This window comes from Schistocerca nitens, chromosome 2 (genome assembly GCF_023898315.1).
Source record: "Schistocerca nitens isolate TAMUIC-IGC-003100 chromosome 2, iqSchNite1.1, whole genome shotgun sequence".
Lineage (NCBI taxonomy): Eukaryota > Metazoa > Arthropoda > Insecta > Orthoptera > Acrididae > Schistocerca > Schistocerca nitens.
Window position 1 is genome coordinate 78,809,160 of NC_064615.1, and position 23,230 is coordinate 78,832,389.

General features: G+C 39.1%; 1 protein-coding gene across 1 annotated transcript in view; it reads right to left on the reverse strand.

The window, feature by feature from the left end:
• LOC126235756 (sodium-independent sulfate anion transporter) overlaps positions 1–23,230 on the reverse strand; it is a 136,582-nt gene that overhangs the window by 41,858 nt on the left and 71,494 nt on the right. Inside the window, exon 4 of the mRNA XM_049944555.1 lies at positions 18,247–18,467. Coding sequence (XP_049800512.1) covers positions 18,247–18,467 — 221 coding nt within the window. The remainder of the gene's footprint in view (positions 1–18,246; positions 18,468–23,230) is intronic.

Below are 23,230 nucleotides of genomic sequence, written 5' to 3' on the forward strand. Positions count from 1 at the left end.
AGCAATAGTATAAATAGGAATACATAATGTGCATTCTTTGTTGTCTTCCTCGAGAGCTGAGAGAGAGAGAGAGAGAGAGGAACCTGTGACGTAGCATTATATGAATGAGAAGACTTCTTTTGTCTGTATCTATCTTTAGCCGCCATTAGAGGAGAAATTATAAAGGTGTGTAATTTTAATTATTGTTGTGGTCTAAATACATTATAATTTATCAAAATTGTGTATTACTAATGTAAATTAGCTTGCCCATGTCATCTATAATATTTCTTTAAAGAATTTTCAGCACTTTTAACGATTATCGTTGGTGTTGCTGGGCTGTGCCGCGACCGAACGATTTGCAGCGGCGGCACATTTAAAAAATTGTTCCGCTATAAAATTAACCAAACCCGTAAATCGGGAGCAGGTAAAATTAGCAGTGAATCACGAAATATTTTTCTTTTACAGCGATCCTGAGGCTGACTGAATTTATTACTGGTTTTACATTTGTGCATTCATAGGCGGATAATTAACGTTGAAGTTGTTAATCTGTTGGTTCTTTCAGTTTCTAAAGCAGATAACTTAAACGTATAGTGAAGTGTGTTTTGTCAATGATGATTAAACGTTCAGGTCGGCTTGGCAATATTTAACCATTTTATGCTAACAGAGACAGTCTTGTGTTCCATAGCTAATGCCGGGAAAGAATTCAGTAAATATTTAAAAACCCACTGCATTTAGAAAATGTGTGCCAAGGCCGAAATACGTAAAAAATTTAATTTAAATAATTTTCAAAGTCATAAATGTTATTAATCAGTTAGTGTGAATTTATCAGCTGGAGAGGGTTGCTAAAGTTCACGTAATTTTAAATGTGCTTAATTCTGGCTAAATGAATTTTTATTACCACGTGTAAATAAGGGGTTCTACAACAAAGTTCGTACTGAGAGAGTAAATAACAAAAATATTTAAAGCCATTTCTTCCCCATTTTTCATACATTCATTTTTTAGATAATAATAATATATATATTTCTTTCTCATTAAACTGGCGCCCAATAACGCAGGGCCCGAATAAGCAGTGGCCACAAAATACCCATGAGATAATTAGGGAATTATTGTAGTCGAACTTTGTTGGAGAACAATTAATAATTTTTTCATGTGTTGTATGTATTGCCTAACCAATATTGTGTGGTAATACCTGTATATGATTTTTTGCATGAGGACACTATACACCCAGAGGCAAGCTGAAGAAGAGAGCTCGTTATATCAAAAAATTAATTACCTACCACAATACCAGGGGGCAGCTGCACCCAAGATAAATCACCAAAAGGTAAAGCTACAGTGTAGTTGTCCTATGGGTAGTAAAGTAGCCTCAGTGTGGTGTTCTCGGATCATTAGTGGTGTGCTTGTTGTTAGTGTTTTTTTTTTAAACAACAGGACATTTGAGTAGTTAGTCATCGTAGTATATAATAAGTGTGTTTCAACAAATGACCATTTCTTGTGTGATTATGTCAGTGAAACCTGAGTGTTAGGATATTTAGTTCAGATTTTGTTTCTTTTGTTGACTATGGTTAGATTGCGTAGTCAGAAAAACATAAACATGGATAATGAACAACACTTAGCAAGCAGTGACACCGAGTTAGAAAGTGGGGCACAAAGTAATGTTAGTGGCGTAGTTCAGGAAGTACAATGTGAGAATCTGGGAGCAGAAGGGCAAGAAATGTTGCCACTGCCAGCCAGTGATTCAGTTGAAAGTAGAAATAATGTGCCACCCACAGACACTAGACACGGACCAGAGAGGGGTGAGGTGTCAGAAGTGCAATCAATAAGAGTTATGTTCGAGCGCATGCTCAATTTCCAAGCTACGTTTATGCATGACAAGCAGAGCGTGACCAGAGATTGGTAGCTGAATTTGCACGTATGCAAGCAGAACGCAATAGAGAACGTGATGCTATGTATGCAGAACGAGAAACTGAACGTGATGCTGAACAAGCAGAGCGTGATCGATGCCAGCATGAGAGAGACTTGCAGTTAATGCAATCTTTGGAAGCTATGCAAAGTGAGATTGTTAGTTTGAGACAAAACTATGAAACCATACCCAAAGCGGTGCAAGAACTGAGTGAAAGAGTAGATAATATCCAGGTGGCTAACGCTGGTATCGTAGATGAAATCAGTGTACTGGCTAACAGGATGGAAAAATTAGAAATTGACACAAATCAAGCAATAGAGCAGAAAATATCCGAACATGCGAACAAAATTGAAAAGGAATTTACGAACTGGTTAGAGGCAAAAGACACCGACCTTAAACAATAGACGAGAAGGTGCACGCCGCGATTGAGGCCAAAGACTTGGGCTCGAGTGCGGAAGTGCAGGACCTAAGAAGAGCAGTGCACACTGACATTCCGCGGTGGCAGCGGAATTTGAACCGTTGTCTTGCGGAGCTGGAAAACAGCTTGTTGCACGGTGACGCACAGATGTGCGTGACGCCAGCCAGGTCCAACAATAATAGGCATATAAATACAGCAGTGAAAAATTGCGGCTGCGAGACAGAACAGGCAACCAATGTTACCGAAACAAACAAATGTCACTCCATAATAGTGATTTAAGAAAGCTTGATTAAAAACCGACAGTTTCAGTTCTTTATGACGGAGAAGAAATCTGTTCACCCTGTAGTATTTATCAAGGGATTTAGAAACATTTTGCCTAGTGTTTGGAGTCATACACAGAAAATACAGTACGTTATGTCTTACATACAAGGGGATGCTGCATTATGGGCAACCGAAGCAGCTGACAGTTGCGACACATATGAGCAATTTGAAAAGGCATTCTTGGCCAGATATTGGTCAACATGTATTCAGGAGAAATTACGGATAGAGGTATATAATCCAGAGCCGTATTCTCCACGATTAGGCAATTTGCGAAAATATTTTGAGAAATGCATTAATAAGACCCGTTACTGGGACGAGCAGATTTCATCCCGGGATTTGATCAGACTTTTGAAATCACACTTGCCGATACACGTAAAGGAAAAACTTATACACGTACCGGAGAACGACATGGAACATTTCTTGTCTGTTCTGGACTCAATTGACCTGATTCAGGAGGATGTTAAGGCAGCCTCTGAACAGGCTAGAAGTAATGGAAACGGTTACAGAAATGGTCGAAATAACACGCCTACACCAAATAATGGAAACGGCGGAGGTAACAATAGGAGACAAGATTATGTACAAAACGGGAATAGAGGTAGAGACCGGAACGGCAATAGTCCGCCGGTGAACAATGACCGGAAAAGGAGGTTCGATGACCGATATGAAGCAGGCCCACCAAGCAATAGTAGATGGAAAAATGCCAGTGGGCCATGGAACACCAATACCTATAACGATGCAAACTGAACTTGGCCACAGAACCAGAGGCCCAGTCCGGACCGGCAAAACAGTGAAAGATATGACAATAACCTACCGCCACCACAAAATGCGCCAATTGCGCAACCGTGGCCGCCGACGCAACACAACTTACACATAGTGGAGGTCAGCGACACAGAGTAGCCACACCCATCCACCAGTAATAATCCAACAAACTAGATTCAGCCGAGATACGCCCTCCATCGTCGGCTGAGGTTTGGAGTGAGAGCAGCCCGACACAGAACAAAATATTGGAAATCTGTATCCTCAGGTATAATAACGGGGTACAGATGGGACATGAATTAATAACTGAACCACCCACGTGCATAAAGGAGCACAAAGACAAAGTACAGGCGATAATAGAGATCAAAATTAACAATATTGATGTGCAAGCAATCGTAGATACAGGTGCTACTGTCAGTGTCATGAGTATGGACCTATTCAGAGAGTGGCCGTGCGGTTAAAGGCGCTGCAGTCTGGAACCGCAAGACCGCTACGGTCGCAGGTTCGAATCCTGCCTCGGGCATGGATGTTTGTGATGTCCTTAGGTTAGTTAGGTTTAACTAGTTCTAAGTTCTAGGGGACTAATGACCTCAGCAGTTGAGTCCCATAGTGCTCAGAGCCATTTGAACCATTTTGAACCTATTCAGAGTAATGGGGAAAGAAAAGCGTATGCTGACTTTTCCTGTGAACAATTGCAAAGTCACTGGAGCCATCAGTGCACAGCGACAAATAATTAAACTCCAAGTGCGGGTAGAGATGTATATAGGGGGAGAAGCCATAGCGTGCTCGTTCCTGGTAGTAAAGGGTTTAAAGGTAGCCTGCATTTTGGGGGTAGATGTTTTGAGAGAAAGGGACGCAGCAATCGACCTTTCTCGGGGAAAATTAAGTTTGATGAACACGGGTAGGAGGATAGAATTGTCCATGTTCAGATCTGAAGAGGTACCTGTGCCTAATTGTAATGCTATTAACATAAAATGTAGGAATCAGTGGATACTACATTTAGACAATCATTCTCTAGGACAAAATCTCTATTATCCAGACGTACAAGGTGATCAATTAAAAGCAAATGTGGACGCACTTGTGAACAAAGTATCACAGTCCGAAAATTTGAACTCAATGCAACAGCAGGATTTGGTACAGTTATTGTCTGACTATGCAGATGTATTTTCAGAACGACCAGGAATTGTTAAGGGATATCAATACAATATCGAGGTGAAGCCTCACAAAACCTACTATCGAGCCTCATACTCCATTCCTTGGTCCAAGAAGGAAATAGTAGCTATCTCTTAGCAGATCCCCAATCAGGGAGAGTACGGGGACTGTATCCGCGTAAGGATGTGAAAATATTCCTACAATAAATGACTAATAGTCCTATGTGTAAAATGGTACACCATCTTTTGGAAATGAATGAACATTAATGATGTGTGATCTGTAGATATAATGTACTAATGTAGAAGTATTTAGTTATAAGAATATGATTGACTTTCTCTTTTGTTTATGATTATTTGTGTTATGTCTTCTTTTTAATTAGTGTTAGCTTAAACATGCTCTAAATGTCTGCACGGATAACCTGATTAGTGCAATTATTTGTAGTGTTAAATTGTGACAGAGATCAGCCAGGAGGAACGTTTTAGTAGTGATTAGTTTGTGTACTGCTTAATATTCTATATGTGTGTCAAACTTGAAATATTTCTTGGTACAGTCTTTTCTATTACATGTATATATGTTGTTGTTGTTGTGGTCTTCAGTCCTGAGACTGGTTTGATGCAGCTCTCCATGCTACTCTATCCCGTGCAAGCTTCTTCATCTCCCAGTACCTACCGCAACCTACATCCTTCTGAATCTGCTTAGTGTATTCGTCTCTTGGTCCCCCTCTACGATTTTTACCCTCCACGCTGCCCTCCAATACTAAATTGGTGATCCCTTGATGCCTCAGAACATGTCCTACCTTCTTATAGTCAAGTTGTGCCACAAACTCCTCTTCTCCCCAATTCTAATCAATACCTCTTCATTAGATATGTGATCTACCCATCTAATCTTCAGCATTCTTCTGTAGCACCACATTTCAAAAGCTTCTATTCTCTTCTTGTCCAAACTATTTATCGTCCATGTTTCACTTCCATACATGGCTACACTCCAAACAAATACTTTCAGGAACGACTTCCTGACACTTAAATCTATACTCGATATTAACAAATTTCTCTTCTTCAGAAACACTTTCCGTGCCATTGCCAGTGTACATGTTATATCCTCTCTACTTCGACCATCATCAGTTATTTTGCTCCCCAAATAGCAAAACTCATTTACTACTTTAAGTGTCTCATTTCCTAATCTAATTCCCTCAGCATCACCCGACTTAATTCGACTACATTCCATTATCCTCGTTTTGCTTTTGTTGATGTTCATCTTATATCCTCCTTTCAAGACACTATCCATTCCGTTCAACTGCTCTTCCAAGTCCTTTGCTGTCTCTGACAGAATTACAATGCCATCAGCGAACCTTAAAGTTTTTATTTCTTCTCCATGGATTTTAATACCTACTCCGAATTTTTCTTTTGTTACCTTCACTGCTTCCTCAATATACAGATTGAATAACATCGGGGAGAGACTACAACCCTGTCTCACTCCCTTCCCAACCACAGCTTCCCTTTCATGTCTCTCGACTCTTATAACTGCCATCTGGTTTCTGTACAAATTGTAAATACCCTTTCGCTCCTTGTATTTTACCCCTGCCACCTTCAGAATTTGAAAGAGAGTATTCCAGTCAACATTGTCAAAAGCTTTCTCTAAGTCTACAAATGCTAGAAACGTAGGTTTGCCCTTCCTTAATCTAGCTTCTAAGATAAGTCGTAGGGTCAGTATTGCCTCACGTGTTCCAACATTTCTACGGAATCCAAACTGATCTTCCCCGGGGTTGGCTTCTACTAGTTTTTCCATTCGTCTGTAAAGAATTCACGTTAGTATTTTGCAGCTGTGACTTATAACATGTATACATATATACATGACTAGCTGTAAGATTGACAGGTTCGAACCCAGAATAATATTAATAATATGAGACCCTGAGAACTTTATTTTTAAACCAGTATTATCAAAGAGAGTAATGCATCCAGTAGTGACCCGAGGGCACCATGGGAGTCAAACTTATTGCAAATTTAAGTAACGCAAAGTTACGCACAAAGAAGCTTCAATTGAAGCATGTGCAGATCGAATCAGTAGAAAGAGCTAGCCTGATACAGTCCAAGTCAATTTGAGCCTACAGGCACTACACTGTAGTTACGTAGGACCTTGCAAGTAAAGTGAGACATAGTTTCAAAGGAGTTATTGAACAATATGCCTGAATCCGGTTGGAATGCACAAATAAAATCTACTCGAACATAAATATAGGTGATTTTTTGGGCAAACTAATACGAAATTTTAATATTTGGTAAAGAGCGAACAAAGAAGTTACGAATGTGCTGTTACAAAAAATTGCACAACGGACATTGTAACTGAGAAAACTTAAACAAAAGTGCAGTATTGTGTGACAGAGACAGACAGTGACTGTTAAAACTGCAGCAATACGTCACGAGGTTGTTTCGAACTAGCAATAAGAAACTGTATCATCGCCGTGTGTGCAAATGGGCAAGGAACTAGCACGACACGAACAGTGAGCCGATAATAGACGGTAGACCAAGCTAGTGTCAAACTATAACTTGTACTGTGCGTGTGTACAAAAAAAAATATATTCTTTGTGTGTCAAGGGACGCCCGGAAAGCGCATTGACTACGGAGATACATTTTGTTGTAAGGTGAAAACTTGCGTGTGACTAATCACAAGTCATGACATGGTGAAAAAATATTGTGTGCCCATAAAACGCGTTACTGTGACAACGAAACATTGTGCAAACCAGACTAGTGAAGGCCTACTGAATAATAACTGCCAATAACTGTGTGCGTTCTTTCCCACAGCAGGAAAAATGCCCATAAGAATAGTACACTGTTTGTGAATTTGTTGCATGTTTGCTGGAGCACTGCAAGAAGATGTCACACGGGCGAGCTGATATACAACGTGCATCCGGCTACTTCAGCCATGCAGCGGCCGCAGCAATCCGTAACATACCTGTCAGCCACACACCTCTCCGCGCCGTAGCTGTCAACACCGGGGGCGGTGACCTACACAGAGCAGACGCGCCGCGCCGAGCGCCACTCAACAATCACTCCGCACCGCTCACCAACTACAGCATTATTGACATATTCCAAAATATTTACACAAACTGCATAACATGTCAATGAACTCGATTGTTGACAAACATTGAACACTTATTATGTATACTCGTAAATTCACGAGAGAAAATGAACACTAACAAGTGTAGGAGATGGATTTGTAACACATAGGTAGTGAGAACATTATGAAAGTGACGTTGTACTAAATGATTTCAAAAAACTAAGTGATATATCCTAGGACAAGTGACCTTGCAGTATATCGCAAAATGATAATTACGAGTTGTTAAACTCACACAACAAACTTTCATTGAACTGTATGTGACTGTGATATTATGTAACCGTTGATGACAAACTGCTAAATCATTTCAAAAGAATTACTGTTAAAGAGACAAGATTAATCATGAACCAACTGGGATGGCTGGGCTCCGGCACAGTTTTGCCTAGGTTTCCTGTCTGCCTTCACCCAAATGGGGGAGCCATGAACATATATAACCCTGGGACTAATTAAAAGAGCCATTCCATAAAAAAAAAAAAAAAAAAAAACAGAATTGTAAAGAACGTTACTGGCACCATTGTGTCAAAGGATAGAAACTCTTTGCCAAATGTTGCCAGGGGGCAATGTAACGTTCCCTGGCAGCACACACACTATTAATAAACTAAAATTTAACTGTACTATATACGCGCTATGAAGCAATTCGTATATACTGTAATTGTTTAACAAAAAATATTATTTAATTTTGTATAAAGGACGTTGGTTATTATTGTAATATTTTCTGTAATAATATTCTCGATGTATTTATGATTGTAATATTTCTATACTCATAATGTAATTACGAAATATGTTAATATCTGCGATGAAAAAAATGTAAAATACAGCCACAGAACAAAATAATGTTGTAAGATACAAAGAGACATTCACAATCAGCAATAGTATAAATAGGAATACATAATGTGCATTCTTTGTTGTCTTCCTCGAGAGCTGAGAGAGAGAGGAACCTGTGACGTAGCATTATATGAATGAGTAGACTTCTTTTGTCTGTATCTATTTTTATCCGCCATTAGAGGAGAAATTATAAAGGTGTGTAATTTTAATTATTGTTGTGGTATAATACATTATAATTTATCAAAATTGTGTATTACTAATGTAAATTAGCTTGCCCATGTCATCTATAATATTTCTTTAAAGAATTTTCAGCACTTTTAGCGATTATCGTTGGTGTTGCTGGGCTGTGCCGCGACCGAACGATTTGCAGCGGCGGCACATTTAAAAAATTGTTCCGCTATAAAATTAACCAAACCCGTAAATCGGGAGCAGGTAAAATTAGCAGTGAATTACGAAATATTTTTCTTTTACAGCGATCCTGAGGCTGACTGAATTTATTACTGGTTTTACATTTGTGCATTCATAGGCGGATAATTAACGTTGAAGTTGTTAATTTGTTGGTTCTTTCAATTTCTAAAGCAGATAACTTAAACGTATAGTGAAGTGTGTTTTGTCAATGATGATTAAACGTTCAGGTCGGCTTGGCAATATATAACCATTTTATGCTAACAGAGACAGTCTTGTGTTCCATAGCTAACGCCGGGAAAGAATTCAGTAAATATTTAAAAACCCGCTGCATTTGGAAAATGTGTGCCAAGGCCGAAATACGTAAAAAATTTAATTTAAATAATTTTCAGTCATAAATGTTATTAATCAGTTAGTGTGAATTTATCAGCTGGAGAGGGTTGCCAAAGTTCACGTAATTTTAAATGTGCTTAATTCTGTCTAAATGAATTTTTATTACCACACGTAAATAAGGGGTTCTACAACAAAGTTCGTACTGAGAGAGTAAATAACAATATTTAAAGCCATTTCTTCCACATTTTTCATACATTCATTTTTTACATAATAATAATAATAATAATAATATATTTTTTCTCATTAAAGTGTGAAAATTACCGAACTATCAGTTTAACAAGTCATGGTTGCAAAATACTAAAACGAATTCTTTACAAACGAATGGAAAAACTGGTAGAAGCCAACCTTGGGGAAGATCAGTTTGGATTCCATAGAAATGTTGGAACACATGAGGTGATACTGACCCTATGACTCATCTTAGAAGATAGGTTAAGTAAAGGCAAACCTAAATTTCTAGCATTTGTATGCTTAGAAGGAGCTTTTGACAATGTTGACTGGAATACTCTCTTTCAAATTCTGAAGGTGGAAGGTGTAAAACACAGGGAGCAAAAGGCTATTTGCAATTTGTACAGAAACCAGATGGCAGTTATAAGAGTCAAGGGGCATGAAAGGGAAGCAGTGATTGAGAAGGATTTGAGACAGGGTTATAGCCTATCGTCAATGTTATTCAGTCTGCATATGGAGCAAGCAGTAACGGAAACAAAAGAAACAGTTGGAGTAGGAATTAAAATCCATGGAGAAGAAATAAAAACTTTGAAGTTTGCCAACAACATTGAAATTCTATCAGAGACAGCAAAGGACCTGGAAGAGCAGCTTAATGGAATGGACAGTGTCTTGAAAGGAGGATATAAGATGAAAATCAACAAAAGCAAAACGAGTGTAATGGCATGTAGTCGAATTAAATCAGGTGATGCCGAGAGATTTAGATTACGAAATGGGACACTTAAGGTAGTAAATGAGTTTTATTATTTGGGGAGCAAAATAACTGATGATGGTCAAAGTAGAGAGAATATAAAATGTAGAGTGGCTATGGCAAGAAAAGCATTTCTGAAGAAGAGAAATTTGTTAACATTGAATACAGATTTAAATGTGAGGAAGTCTATTCTGAAAGTATTTGTATGGAGTGTAGCCATGTACGGAAGTGAAACAGGGATGATAAGCAGTGTAGACAAGAAGAGAATAGAAGCTTTCAAAATGTGGTGCAACATAAGAATGCTGAACATTAGGTGGGTAGATCATGTAACTAATGAAGAAGTACTGAATAGAATTGGGGAGAAGAGAAATTTGTGGCACAACTTGACTAGAAGAAGGGATCGGTTGGTAGGACACATTCTGAGGTATCAAGATATCATCAATTTAGTATCGGAGGGAAGTGTGGATGGTAAAAATCATAGAGGGAGACCAATAGATGAATACATTAAGCAGATTCAGAAGGAGGTAGGTTGCAGCAGTTATTCAGAGATGAAGGGGCTTGCAGAGGATGGAGTAGCGTGGAGCACTGCATCAAACCATTTTCTGGACTGAAGACCACAACAATAAAATAACGTTCCCTTCAAAGGAGAAGCAGTTGTGGGTTAGGATAAAGTTAGTAAGGTGTATGAGGAATGAGGTAGTGGGTTTGGAGTCTGAAAGACATTGGGAAAGGTAGTGTACAACAGTGGTAAGACCATGTGTGTGAGTGATGTTGATGTATAGGATGAGGGTATCAACAGTGGTGAATAGGGATCCGAGATGTAAAGGGGTGGCAATGGTGGACAGTCAATGAAGGAAGTATTTGGTGTCTTTGACATGAGAGTCTAGATTACAGGCAAATGGTTGTAGGTGTTGGTCAATGAGGCCCAAAATTCTTTAAGTGTGGGCACAATAATCAGCCACAGTGGGGTATCCAGGACTGTTGGGCATGTGGATTTTGGGAAGCACGTAGGAGGTGGGTGTGCAGAGTGTCATAGGGGTGAGGAGGGAAATGGATCCAGGGGAGAGATTCTGGGAAGGGCCTAAGACATTAAGCAGGCACTGGAGGTTGTGGTGGACTCCTGGTATGGGATCACACTGGCAGTGTTAATGGGTGGAGGAGCCAGATAATTGGAACATACTTTATGCCAGGTAGTAATTGCGATTCATAACAACAGTGGTGGGACCTTTGTCTACAGGTAGGATGATTAGGTCACGATTTGTTTTGAGGTTGTGTATGACTATTCTTTCTTCTATAGAAATCTTAGTGTTCTGAAGAAGGAACCTGTGGAAGGATGGTGAGGCTAAGTTGAAAGCAAGGAATTCTTGGAAGGTGACCAGCAGGTGGTTAAGTGGGGGAAGGGGGGAGTTGGAGGGACTGGCTACAAAGAAGTGCTTCCATTGTAGGTATCAGAAGAAGGAAACTAGGTCTTTGACAAGACCAGCATGGTTGAATTTGGATGTGGGGCTAACGCTGAGACCTTTGGAGAGGACTGAAACTTCTGTGGAGCTGAGGGTTTTGGTGGAAAGGTTAACAATGGTGTTATGGGAATGTTATGCCTCTGGATGCAGTGGAGAATTGGTAAGGAGTTTTTGGGGATGCGGAAAGTTGAAAAGATCAGCTAGGCAGGGTTTATGTGCTATGGAGGGTGGACAAGGCTTTGTCAACTATTCTTCTAGACTTGAGTAACAGTTCCTGTACAAACTATTGTCTAGAGCTAAATGTTTCAAGTACTCATTGAAGCATTACAATGATGCAATTTTATCTATTTTTCTAAACATGTAAATGTTTGTATTTGTTTTAGCTCCACTTTATACTTTGGTAACCATTGTTGCAGCAACTGTCTCATAGGAACTGATAGTATTTTCAGTGTTGATATTCTCAAAAAGAACAGACCTACTTGGTTTCATTAAATCTAACATGTTTCTGCCATGAGTAGGCTCTCAAACTAACTGTTGTAAGTAGCTTTCATAAAAGCATTTAATTTTGTTTTGCAGGATGTCTTCTCATGCCCATCTCTTACAAAACTGTAAGCATCCTAATCAGTTCCTCCAATTACAACAGCATGCTTGAGGAATACTTGTATTAGCGAGCTGGGGGTTTCTAAAGTTTTTGGTTACACCTGGGAGTGAATTTGTGGTTGGTAGAAGGACTCAGTTGTAAGGTATGCTCAATAAGATCTTATACTATTAATAGAGACTGAACACTTTTCCAAACCACAACCTATGTCTGTAGGTCATATTCTCAAGCCATAGAATATGCCCAGAACTTTCCTAATAGATCCAGATTATGTTCTAGACTGGAATTCAACTCCAGGGAAGGAAACTACAATCTGCAGTGAAGTGCAAAACTGTGATTCAGGGTAAAACTTTGAAACATTATGTGAGTTCAATAATTGTGACTTGGCTGATAGTAGTTGGTGTGAAGAAACTGTTAACCCTTAACATATTTTTGAGAAGTTTATGATACTTATTAACTGTAGAAACTGAGAGAAAAATGGTGAAAGTCCTGGACCTGCAAAATCATACAACCACATGGCAGTTAGTTACATAAATGTGATGTTTGGGTCAATTTTGTGAAAGACAAATTATGCATTTAATGCAGCCAGAATTAATTAATGGAATTTGGATTAATATCTTGCATGATTCAAGACTGAGAGAAACGTTTCACTCATGCTAGCAAAGTAAAATATGTTCCTTAGTGTATCCATGTAACTGTTTCCTTTCGAACGACAGAAAATCCAGGATGGAAAGTTACAATAATAGAGAAGTGGCCAAACCAAGCAAGCTGTCTGTCCACATGAATGGCCACTGACAAACTGTGGCCAAAAAACAAGTGGACCACCCTGTTGCTGGACATGCTGCCAAACATGATATCCCTCATCTCAATGACTGCTTCACAGCCTGTGCCACATAGATCCTTCCCACCAACACCAGCTTTTCTGAATTGCACAGGTGGGAACTTTCTCTGCAATACATCCTATGTTCCCATAACCCTCCTGGCCTCAACCTTCATTAGATGCTGTCCTCACCCTTCCAGCCCCCTCCCTGTTCGAATTCCAGCATTACACAGCCATCATTTCACTGCCACAACCAGTCTTTTAATTTCTTTTTATTTCTCTCCTTTCTGCTACTTACCCCCCACCTCCCCACCTTCTCTCCTGCTATCTGTCTAAACTGCAGCACTTACTGTCCACCACTCCCACCATACTATCCCTCACCTAACCCACCCCAGCCTCCTCCTTACCCCCACCCATTCGCCACTCCCATCATGCACTGGCGCTGCTGCTCACAGTGCGGTTTCAGTTGTCTGAGACTGCAGATGTGTGTAAAAGTTGTGTTTGTGTGAGTATGTGTGTGCATGTGTATGTGTGTCTATTTCTGACAAGGCCTTAAAGCCCGAAAGCTATACTTGTGTGAATCTTTTTGTTGTGCCTATCATGACTCAGCATCTCCACTATATGGTAAGCAACAACTTTCCTTCTCTAAGATTGTAACTGTTTCCTTTTTGACTGCTGCGTGGGATCAGCCGAGTGGTCTAAGGCGCTGCAGTCATGGACTGTGCGGCTGGTCCCGGCGGAGGTTCGAGTCCTCCCTCGGGCATGGGTGTGTGTGTTTGCACTAAGGATAATTTAGATTAAGTAGTGTGTAAGTTTAGTGACTGATGACCTTAGCAGTTAAGTCCCATAAGATTTCACACACATTTGAACCTTTCTGACTCTTGCGCCTAATACATACATTTTTCCCATATTTTCAGAAAGATACGCAACATGTTGTTGTTGTTGTTGTGGTCTTCAGTCCAGAAAATGGTTTGATGCAGCTCTCCACACTACTCTATCCTGTGCAAGCTTCTTCATCTCTCAGTACCTACTGCAACCTACATCCTTCTGAATCTGCTTAGTGTATTCATCTCTTGGTCTCCCTCTACGATTTTTACCCTCCATGCTGCCCTCCAATACTAAATTGGTGATCCCTTGATGCCTCAGAACATGTCCTACCTTCTTATAGTCAAGTTGTGCCACAAACTCCTCTTCTCCCCAATTCTAATCAATACCTCTTCATTAGATATGTGATCTACCCATCTAATCTTCAGCATTCTTCTGTAGCACCACATTTCAAAAGCTTCTATTCTCTTCTTGTCCAAACTATTTATCGTCCATGTTTCACTTCCATACATGGCTACACTCCAAACAAATACTTTCAGGAACGACTTCCTGACACTTAAATCTATACTCGATATTAACAAATTTCTCTTCTTCAGAAACACTTTCCGTGCCATTGCCAGTGTACATGTTATATCCTCTCTACTTCGACCATCATCAGTTATTTTGCTCCCCAAATAGCAAAACTCATTTACTACTTTAAGTGTCTCATTTCCTAATCTAATTCCCTCAGCATCACCCGACTTAATTCGACCACATTCCATTATCCTCGTTTTGCTTTTGTTGATGTTCATCTTATATCCTCCTTTCAAGACACTGTCCATTCCGTTCAACTGCTCTTCCAAGTCCTTTGCTGTCTCTGACAGAATTACAATGTCATCGGCAAACCTCAAAGTTTTTATTTCTTCTCCATGGATTTTAATACCTATTCTGAATTTTTCTTTTGTTTCCTTTACTGCTTGCTCAATATGCAGATTAAATAACTTCAGGGATAGGCTACAACCCTGTCTCACTCCCTTCCCAACCACTGCTTTTCTTTCATGTCCCTCAACACTTGTAACTGCCATCTGGTTTCTTTGCAAATTGTAAATAGCTTTCGCTCCCTGTATTATACCCCCACCACCTTCAGAATTTGAAAGAGAGTATTCCACTCAAGATTGTTAAAAGCTTTCTCTAAGTCTATAAATGCTAGAAACGTAGGTTTGCCTTTCCTTAATCTATCTTCCAAGATAAGTCATAGGGTCTGTATTGCGACCCCTGTTCCAATATTTCCACAAAATCCAAACTGATCTTCCTAGAGGTCAGCTTCTGCCACTTTTTCCATTCGTCTGTAAAGAATTTGCGTTAGTATTTTGCAGTTGTGACTTATTAAACTGATAGTTCAGTAATTTTCACATCTGTCAACACCTGCTTTCTTTGGGATTGTAATTGTTGTATTCTTCTTGAAGCCTGAGGGTATTTCGCCTGTCTCATACATCTTGCTCACCAGATGGTAGAGTTTTGTCAGGAATGGCTGTCCCAAGGCTGTCAGTAGTTCTAATGGAATGTTGTCTACTCCCAGGGCCTTGTTTTGACTCAGGACTTTCAGTGATCTGTCAAACTCTTCACACAGTATCATATCTCCCATTTCATCTCCATCTACATCATCTTCCTTTTCCATAATATTGTCCTCAAGTACATCGCGCTTGTATAAACCCTCTATATACTCCTTCCACCTTTCTACTTTTCCTTCTTTGCTCAGAACTGGGTTTCCATCTGAGCTCTTGATATTCATATATGTGGCTCTCTTTTCTCCAATGGTCTCTTTAATTTTCCTATAGGAAGTATCTATCTTACCCCTAGTGAGATAAGCCTCTACATCCTTACATTTGTCCTCTAGCCATCCCTGCTTAGCCATTTTGCACTTCCTGTCGACCTCATTTTTGAGGCGTTTGTATTCCTTTTTGCCTGCTTCATTTACAGCATTTTTATATTTTCTCCTCTCATCAATTAAATTCAATATTTCTTCTGTTACCCAAGGATTTCTACTAGCCCTCGTCTTTTACCTACTTGATCCTCTGCTGCCTTCACTACTTCATCCTTCAAAGCTACCCATTCTTCTTCTACTGTATTTCTTTGCCCCATTCCTGTCAATTGTTCCCTTATACTCTCCCTGAAACTGTGTACAACCTCTGCTTTAGTCACTTAATCCAGGTCCCATCTCCTTAAATTCCAACCTTTTTGCAGTTTCTTCAGTTTTAATCTACAGTTCACAACCAATAGATTGTGGTGAGTGTCCACATCTGCCCCTGGAAATGTCTTAAAATTTAAAACCTGGTTCCTAAATCTCTGTCTTACCATTATATAATCTATCTGATACCTTCTAGTATCTCCAGGCTTCTTCTATGTATACAACCTTCTTTCATGATGAGATTTTCACTCTGCAGCGGAGTGTGCACTGATATTAAACTTCCTGGCATATTAAAACTGTGTGCCAGACTGAGACTCGAACTCGGGACCTTTGCCTTCGTCTGAGCTACTCAAGCATGACTCACGCCCTGTCCTCACAGCTTTACTTCTGCCAGTACCTCATCTTCCTACTTTCCAATCTTCACAGAAGCTCTCCTTCGGACCCTGCAGAACTAGCAATCCTGAAAGAAAGGATATTCCAGAGACATGGCTGAGCCACAGCCTAGGGGATGTTTCCTGGCAGATTAAAACTTTTAAGTTTTAATCTGCCAGGAAGGTCCATATCAGTGCACACTCTGCTGCAGAGTGAAAATCTCATTCTGGAAACATCCCCCAGGCTGTAGTTCAGCCATGTGTCTGCAATATCCTTTCTTTCAGGATTGCTAGTTCTGCAGGGTCCGCAAGAGAGCTTCTGTAAAGTTTGGAAAGTAGGAGACAAGGTACTGGCAGAAGTAAAGCTGTGAGGACGGGGCGTAAGTCATGCTTGGGTAGCTCAGACAGTAGAGCACTTGCCCGCGAAAGGCAAAGGTCCCGAGTTTGAGTCTCAGTTTGGCACACAGTTTTAATCTGCCAGTAAGTTTCATATTCTTTCATGATTCTTGAACCAAGTGTTAGCTATGATTAAGTTACGCTCTGTGCAAAATTCTACCAGGTGCCTTCCTCTTTCATTTCTTAGCCCCAATCCATATTCACCTACAAAGTTTCCTTCTCTCCTTTTTCCTACTATCGAATTCCAGTCACCCATGACTATTAAATTTTCATCTCCCTTCACTATCTGAATAATTTCTTTTATCTCATCATACATTTCATCAATTTCTTCATCATCTGCAGAGCTAATCGGCATATAAACTTGTACTACTGTAGTAGGCGTGGGCTTCATGTCTGTCTTGGCCACAATAATGTGTTCACTATGCTGTTTGTAGTAGTTTACCCGCACTCCCATTTTTTATTCATTATTAAACCTGCTCCTGCATTACCCCTATTTGATTTTGTATTTATAACCCTGTATTCACCTGACCAAAAGTCCTGTTCCTCCTGCCACCAAACTTCACTAATTCCCACTATATCCAGCTTTAACCTATCCATTTCCCTTTTTAAATTTTCTAACCTACCTGCCCGATTAAGGGATCTGACATTCCACGTTCCGATCTGTAGAACACCAGTTTTCTTTCTCCTGAAAACGACGTCCTCTTGAGTAGTCCCTGCCCGGATATCCGAATGGGGGACTATTTTACCTCCAGAATATTTTACCCAAGATGATGCCATCATCATTTAACCATACAGTAAAGCTGCATGCCCTCTGGAGAAATTACGGCTGTAGTTTCCCCCTGGTTTCAGCCGTTCGCAGTACCAATACAGCAAGGCCATTTTGGTTAGTGTTGCCCTTGCAACTACTGAAAAGGCTGCACTGCTTCCCCTCTTCAGGAACCACATGTTTGTCTGGGCTCTCAACAGATACCCCTCAGTTGTGGTTGCACCTACGGTATGGCTGTCTGTATATCGCTGAGGCACGCAAGCCTCCCCACCAACGGCAAGGTCCATGGTTCATGGGGAGAGGATACGCAACATATGTAATCAAAATATCACTTTCTGGCTTTCCCATTCAGCTTTACCTATTATCTTTAAAACACTTGTATAATTCAAGAGTGATAATTTCATTTACTTGTGATGCAATTCATGGCAATTGTGACACACAAGAAGATGACAAAAACTAAACTGGAAAATTAGTGTAATGTTAAATATTTATTCAACCACAAACAATTAGTGATAAATTACTTGCCAAACAATATTATCATTAATTAGATGCAGGTGAGAGAGAGTTTAATACTCCATTAATTACAAAACAATCATGGCCTTGCCTCCAATTGTAATAAGATCTAAACCAACATTGGAAAATGAATCAGCAGACCTTTAGGAATTGTTCTTACCCTTAATAAAAGGAGAAATACGATGCATGATATTCCAACCAGACAGTCATAAGGATTCGTTTGTGGCAGGTGTAAATACAGCTGCCTAAGGTTGTCAATAAAGTTTTGTGATTTGAATCTCACTCCCATGATACCTTTTATCTGTGCAACAATTATTATTACAGATGTTGCTGATGTGAATCCAGACATAACAGGTGCTGAAATGAATCCCACAAGGAAACCTGAAACACATCATAAGAAGATATATTACTTCATACCAACAGACTAAACTTAGCAAAGCTTGTGGTGTCAATAGGTCATATCAACCATGAAAAACATAATCTTTGACTTAAGATTGCTAATCCGAGCCGCCATATTAATTCATTCAGTCTGCATTTGTATCTTGTGTCGTGTATACGTGTCCGATTACTGTAAATATATACACTTATGCGAAGATATTTGTGAGACAGTTTTTCAGTATACCTCTACATGCATCTCGATCTCATAAGCTTATGTATTCGAGAATTTTGAAACATCTAAATAAATATAACATTCTCAGCAAAAGTCAATTTGGATTCCATAAGGGACGGTCAACTATACAAGCAATTTATGCTTTCACAAATATAGTTCTGGAATCAATTAATGACAAAATGGTAAAAATTGGATTATTTTGTGACTTGTCAAAAGTGTTTGACACTAAACCACCAAATCCTATTACAGAAAACAGACCTATTAGGAATAAGTGGCTTAGCAAATAAGTGGTTAGAATCATACCTCAAAGATAGGAAGCAGAAAGTAGTAGTAGATAGTACCAATGAGATCCACAGTGGCCTGATTTCATTTGAATAAAAGAACCATTAAATGTGGAGTGCTCCAAGGATCCATTCTTGGTCCTCTACTATTCCTCATATTTATAAATGACCTACTTCAATGTACAATGTTACAGTGCTTTTTTACCATTTTTGCAGGTGACACCAACATTGTGATTGATGGTCATACATGTGAAGATCATCAGGGATCTGTTAAGAATATTCTTACTGATTTAGTGAAATGGTTTAGCTTCAATGGACTCTCGTTGAGCTTTAATAAGACTAATTATATTCAGTTAACTGCAACTACTAAAACGGAGAAGGAATTAAATGTGAAATGTGGAACAGAGTCAATAGAAAGAGTTGAATCAAAAAAGTAAACAGTAAACTGGTCTCATCATATAATAAATCTTCAGAAGAGACTCAACTCATCGAGTTTTGCCCTACGTGTTCTCTCCGAGAGCAGAAACATATGCACAATGAAAGTAGCTTACTATGGATGTTTCCACTCTCTTATAACATATGGTATTATGGGGTTCATCAGCAGAAATACTAGTTTCATTAAAGAAATAGTGAATACCATGGATATGGTACTAGGAGAAAGCATGATTTCCACGATGAATGTAAAAACCGGACCATGGTGCAAAAGGGTGTGCAGTTTGTAACGGTACATATTAAAGGCTTTACTTTCCCGAAGTATGCGATACCCTCCAAATTCAACCAGTTTAATGAGTAGTTATGATTATAGAAAAGTTATTGTGTATGTTAACAATGATTGCACAACATGTCTCCATAAACAGTCAACCCATTAAATTATACTGAATAACTGACCCACACAAAAGTTTATATCACTTGATCACTGATACAGCAAATGTCATCATGAAAAACACTAAGTTTATCTTAAATAATTAATATGAAGTACGAAAAATAGTGGCCAACTTAAGTATTTTGGATCTCCTTAAATAAAAATCACCCAGTGAAACCTATTTGTTCACTAGGAGCGTTTTCACTCAGTATTCACGTAATCAATCCTATTTTAGACGAAAACCAATGTAATTCTTAATAATTCATGTTACTTACTTATTTATGCAAATTAGAGAAATCAGTTGACAAACTTCTAAAAAACGGCCTTTTTGTAACAAAGAATTATTCTGTCAAGTCAACAAATCTGTCTGTCATTTTAATAACATGTTAAATTATGTCACTCGATGCAAATTAATAACTTTTCTGCACAAATTATGATAACAGATGTACATGTGACTTATAAACTACATCTCTTTTTAGTAGTTCTTTGACAATGTTATAAATACAAGCAGCAAGAAGGGTCGAAAACCAGTCGGAGGCAGTCGGGAGCAGTCGGAATGTCACTTTGGTGAAGTGTGTTTCTGTGTTATTGTTTGGCAAAACAATGCAAAGAACATGTAAAGGAAGTACTACTTTGTGTTGTGTTATGGTCTTTGGTGGACAGTGGTTCAAATGGTTCAAATGGCTCTGAGCACTATGGGACTCAACATCTTAGGTCATAAGTCCCCTAGAACTTAGAACTACTTAAACCTAACTAACCTAAGGACATCACACACACCCATGCCCGAGGTAGGATTCGAACCTGCGACCGTAACAGTCCCGCGGTTCCGGACTGCAGCGCCAGAACCGCTAGACCACCGCGGCCGGCGGTGGACAGTGGAATTAATATGGCCACTAAAGTAATAAATATTTGATATTTACATATGTGTTGGTTTCGCTCGTTCTTTATCATCAAAAGCACATGAAAAACACGGGACCTCATGTGTTTACCCTAGACAACCAGACTTAGAGCCAGCATCAGCAACGAGACACAGCAGCGATCCAGCAAGCAGCAGTGATTACTACAATACAATACATTGTAATGGCGTCAACCTAACATCAAGTGCTAACAAGCTCCGTAAATGGGAGTGAAATAGTGCGTTTACAGCAATTAGCAAGATATCAACGACTTAGGCGGACCATTACAAAAGTGGGGGCTCGTCCGGGATCTTTAAGTGCATCGATGATAATAGTGCAGCGATAAATTTCGTAAGTGCTTAGCATTCCAAAAAAGTTTATTTGTGCAGTGTGTCAACAGTGAAAATATGTCAAAAATAAATAAATAAATTGTGTTTGTGCGACTACGAAAAACTATCATCAAGATTAACGTCTGGATTATGTCAATGGAATTCATCAATTAAGACTTCTGCTTCGATAAAACTGAATAGAAGTGAAGAAAGCCAACAAGAACACCGATCACGACATCATAGCATAAAGCAAGGTATTTTGTTGTTGTCATTTAAAATAATTAATAGTGAAAATGTCTCTACCTGAGAGTGATGAGATCGTAGGAAATTAAACTTAACAGAGTGGCTAGCAGGGTTTGCAACTCAAATAAGCTTGCAACTTAAACAATCAAGTGAAGAAAACACAGATAGACTGGATAAGTTAAGTTCGGATTTTAAACTATTAAGTACTCATCTCAATGAGAAGTGTGAGGAAATTAAAACTACCCTCAGTAAGGACACTAGAGAACAGTTGATACACTTCAGAAAAGAATTTCAAGTTAAAGTTGAAAGTTTAAATGAAAACATACAAGCTAACACAGACAGCATTGCTGTCATCTACAACAGAGTAGATACTGAAGTTGAAAGATTAGATCAGAGAATAGACAAAACATCAGAAAACCTTAAACAAGAATACAACCTGTACACCACTAATGTAGATACAAAAGTAGAAAATATACACACTAAATATACACAATTGGAAGATGCATTAATGTCAAAACAAATGTTTTACAATCAAAATACAATGTATGGACACATCCAAGTGAAATGCTTTCCTGGTGAAAATCTGCACCCTATTGACTTTATTCACCAATGTAAGGATATGTTTGTTGTAGGAATGTCAGACAACATAAAAATTAAGTTAGTAAAACGGTTTCTAGAAGGGGAGGCCCTATCCTGGGCAAATGAGAATAATGATTCTTGGAATACGTTTGAAGAGTTTGAAGCCAAATTTATTTGTAAATTTTGGTCACAGTCCATACAAGCCAGATTGAAGTCAGAATTTCTAAATGGACCAGTGTATAGAGAGAAAGTAGGGGGAATGCAAAAATTTTGCAGAGATCAATTGAAAAAACTTGCTCACTTGAATAATTCTTTTGATATTATGACACAAATTGATGTTTTAAAAAGAAGATTACCAGAGAGACTGCAGTGGGAATTGGTCCATGGACCAGATGATTCAATGGAAGAGTTCCTGAAATTTGTAGATAGATTAGATAGGGCCTTGGAAAGAGAAAATAACCAAAGTTTTGGCTCTGGCAACAACCAGTATGGGGGGGTGGAACAGGAATGTAAATAGAGATTATTATGGGAGGAGAGACTTTGAAAATTCTGGAAATAATGCTCCAAATAGGGGAGATAGGAGATATGAAAATGATTTCAGAAACAATACACAGGAGGGAGGATGGAGGAGAGATAACAGGAATGATAGAAATAGGTATTGGGGAAGAGAACAAGAGAGAAGGGGGTTTGTTGAAACTAGTGAACAAAACGACAACTACTAACGGACAGACCGAGGAAACCAGCCGGGAAACGGTGGACAGTCCCACTAGATGTCCGTAGTTTTGGGGCTAGACAATATTATGACAGGACAACACATAACCGAAACTGAAAAAGGAGAGGATACAATGTAAAGAGTAAATACCATGAAAATACTGAAGTTGTTAGAATGAATAAATTAGAATTTAATAAAAGGTTTTGGGATACTATGAGTAAAAGTGATACAGTTAATAAAAACTGTGTTCAAGCACAGGTAGTTAGTGAAAGTGCAGAAGTTGAAGGTATTGCAGAGTTCCATAGTTGGGCTGAAAAGGATACTGGTGTGAATAACAAGTCAGACACACCACAAGTAGAATCTATTTTGGGGGGTTTATTTGATAAGAAGGGGGATGACGATGTGTTTAATGGAGCCAAAGACTCAATTGCTGAGATTCAGATACATAGGGGGAAACTGAAGATGGGGTTGTTGTGGAGGAGGAGGAAGAAGTAATAGAGGGACATTTAAATAATGATCCTAAATCAAGTGATGTTATTGATGAGAGTGTGAAGGAAGAAATCAAAGTATTTGCAGAATTGAAAAGTGATTATGTGGTAAAGGTAAGTGATGTGACGAACATGGGTAATAAC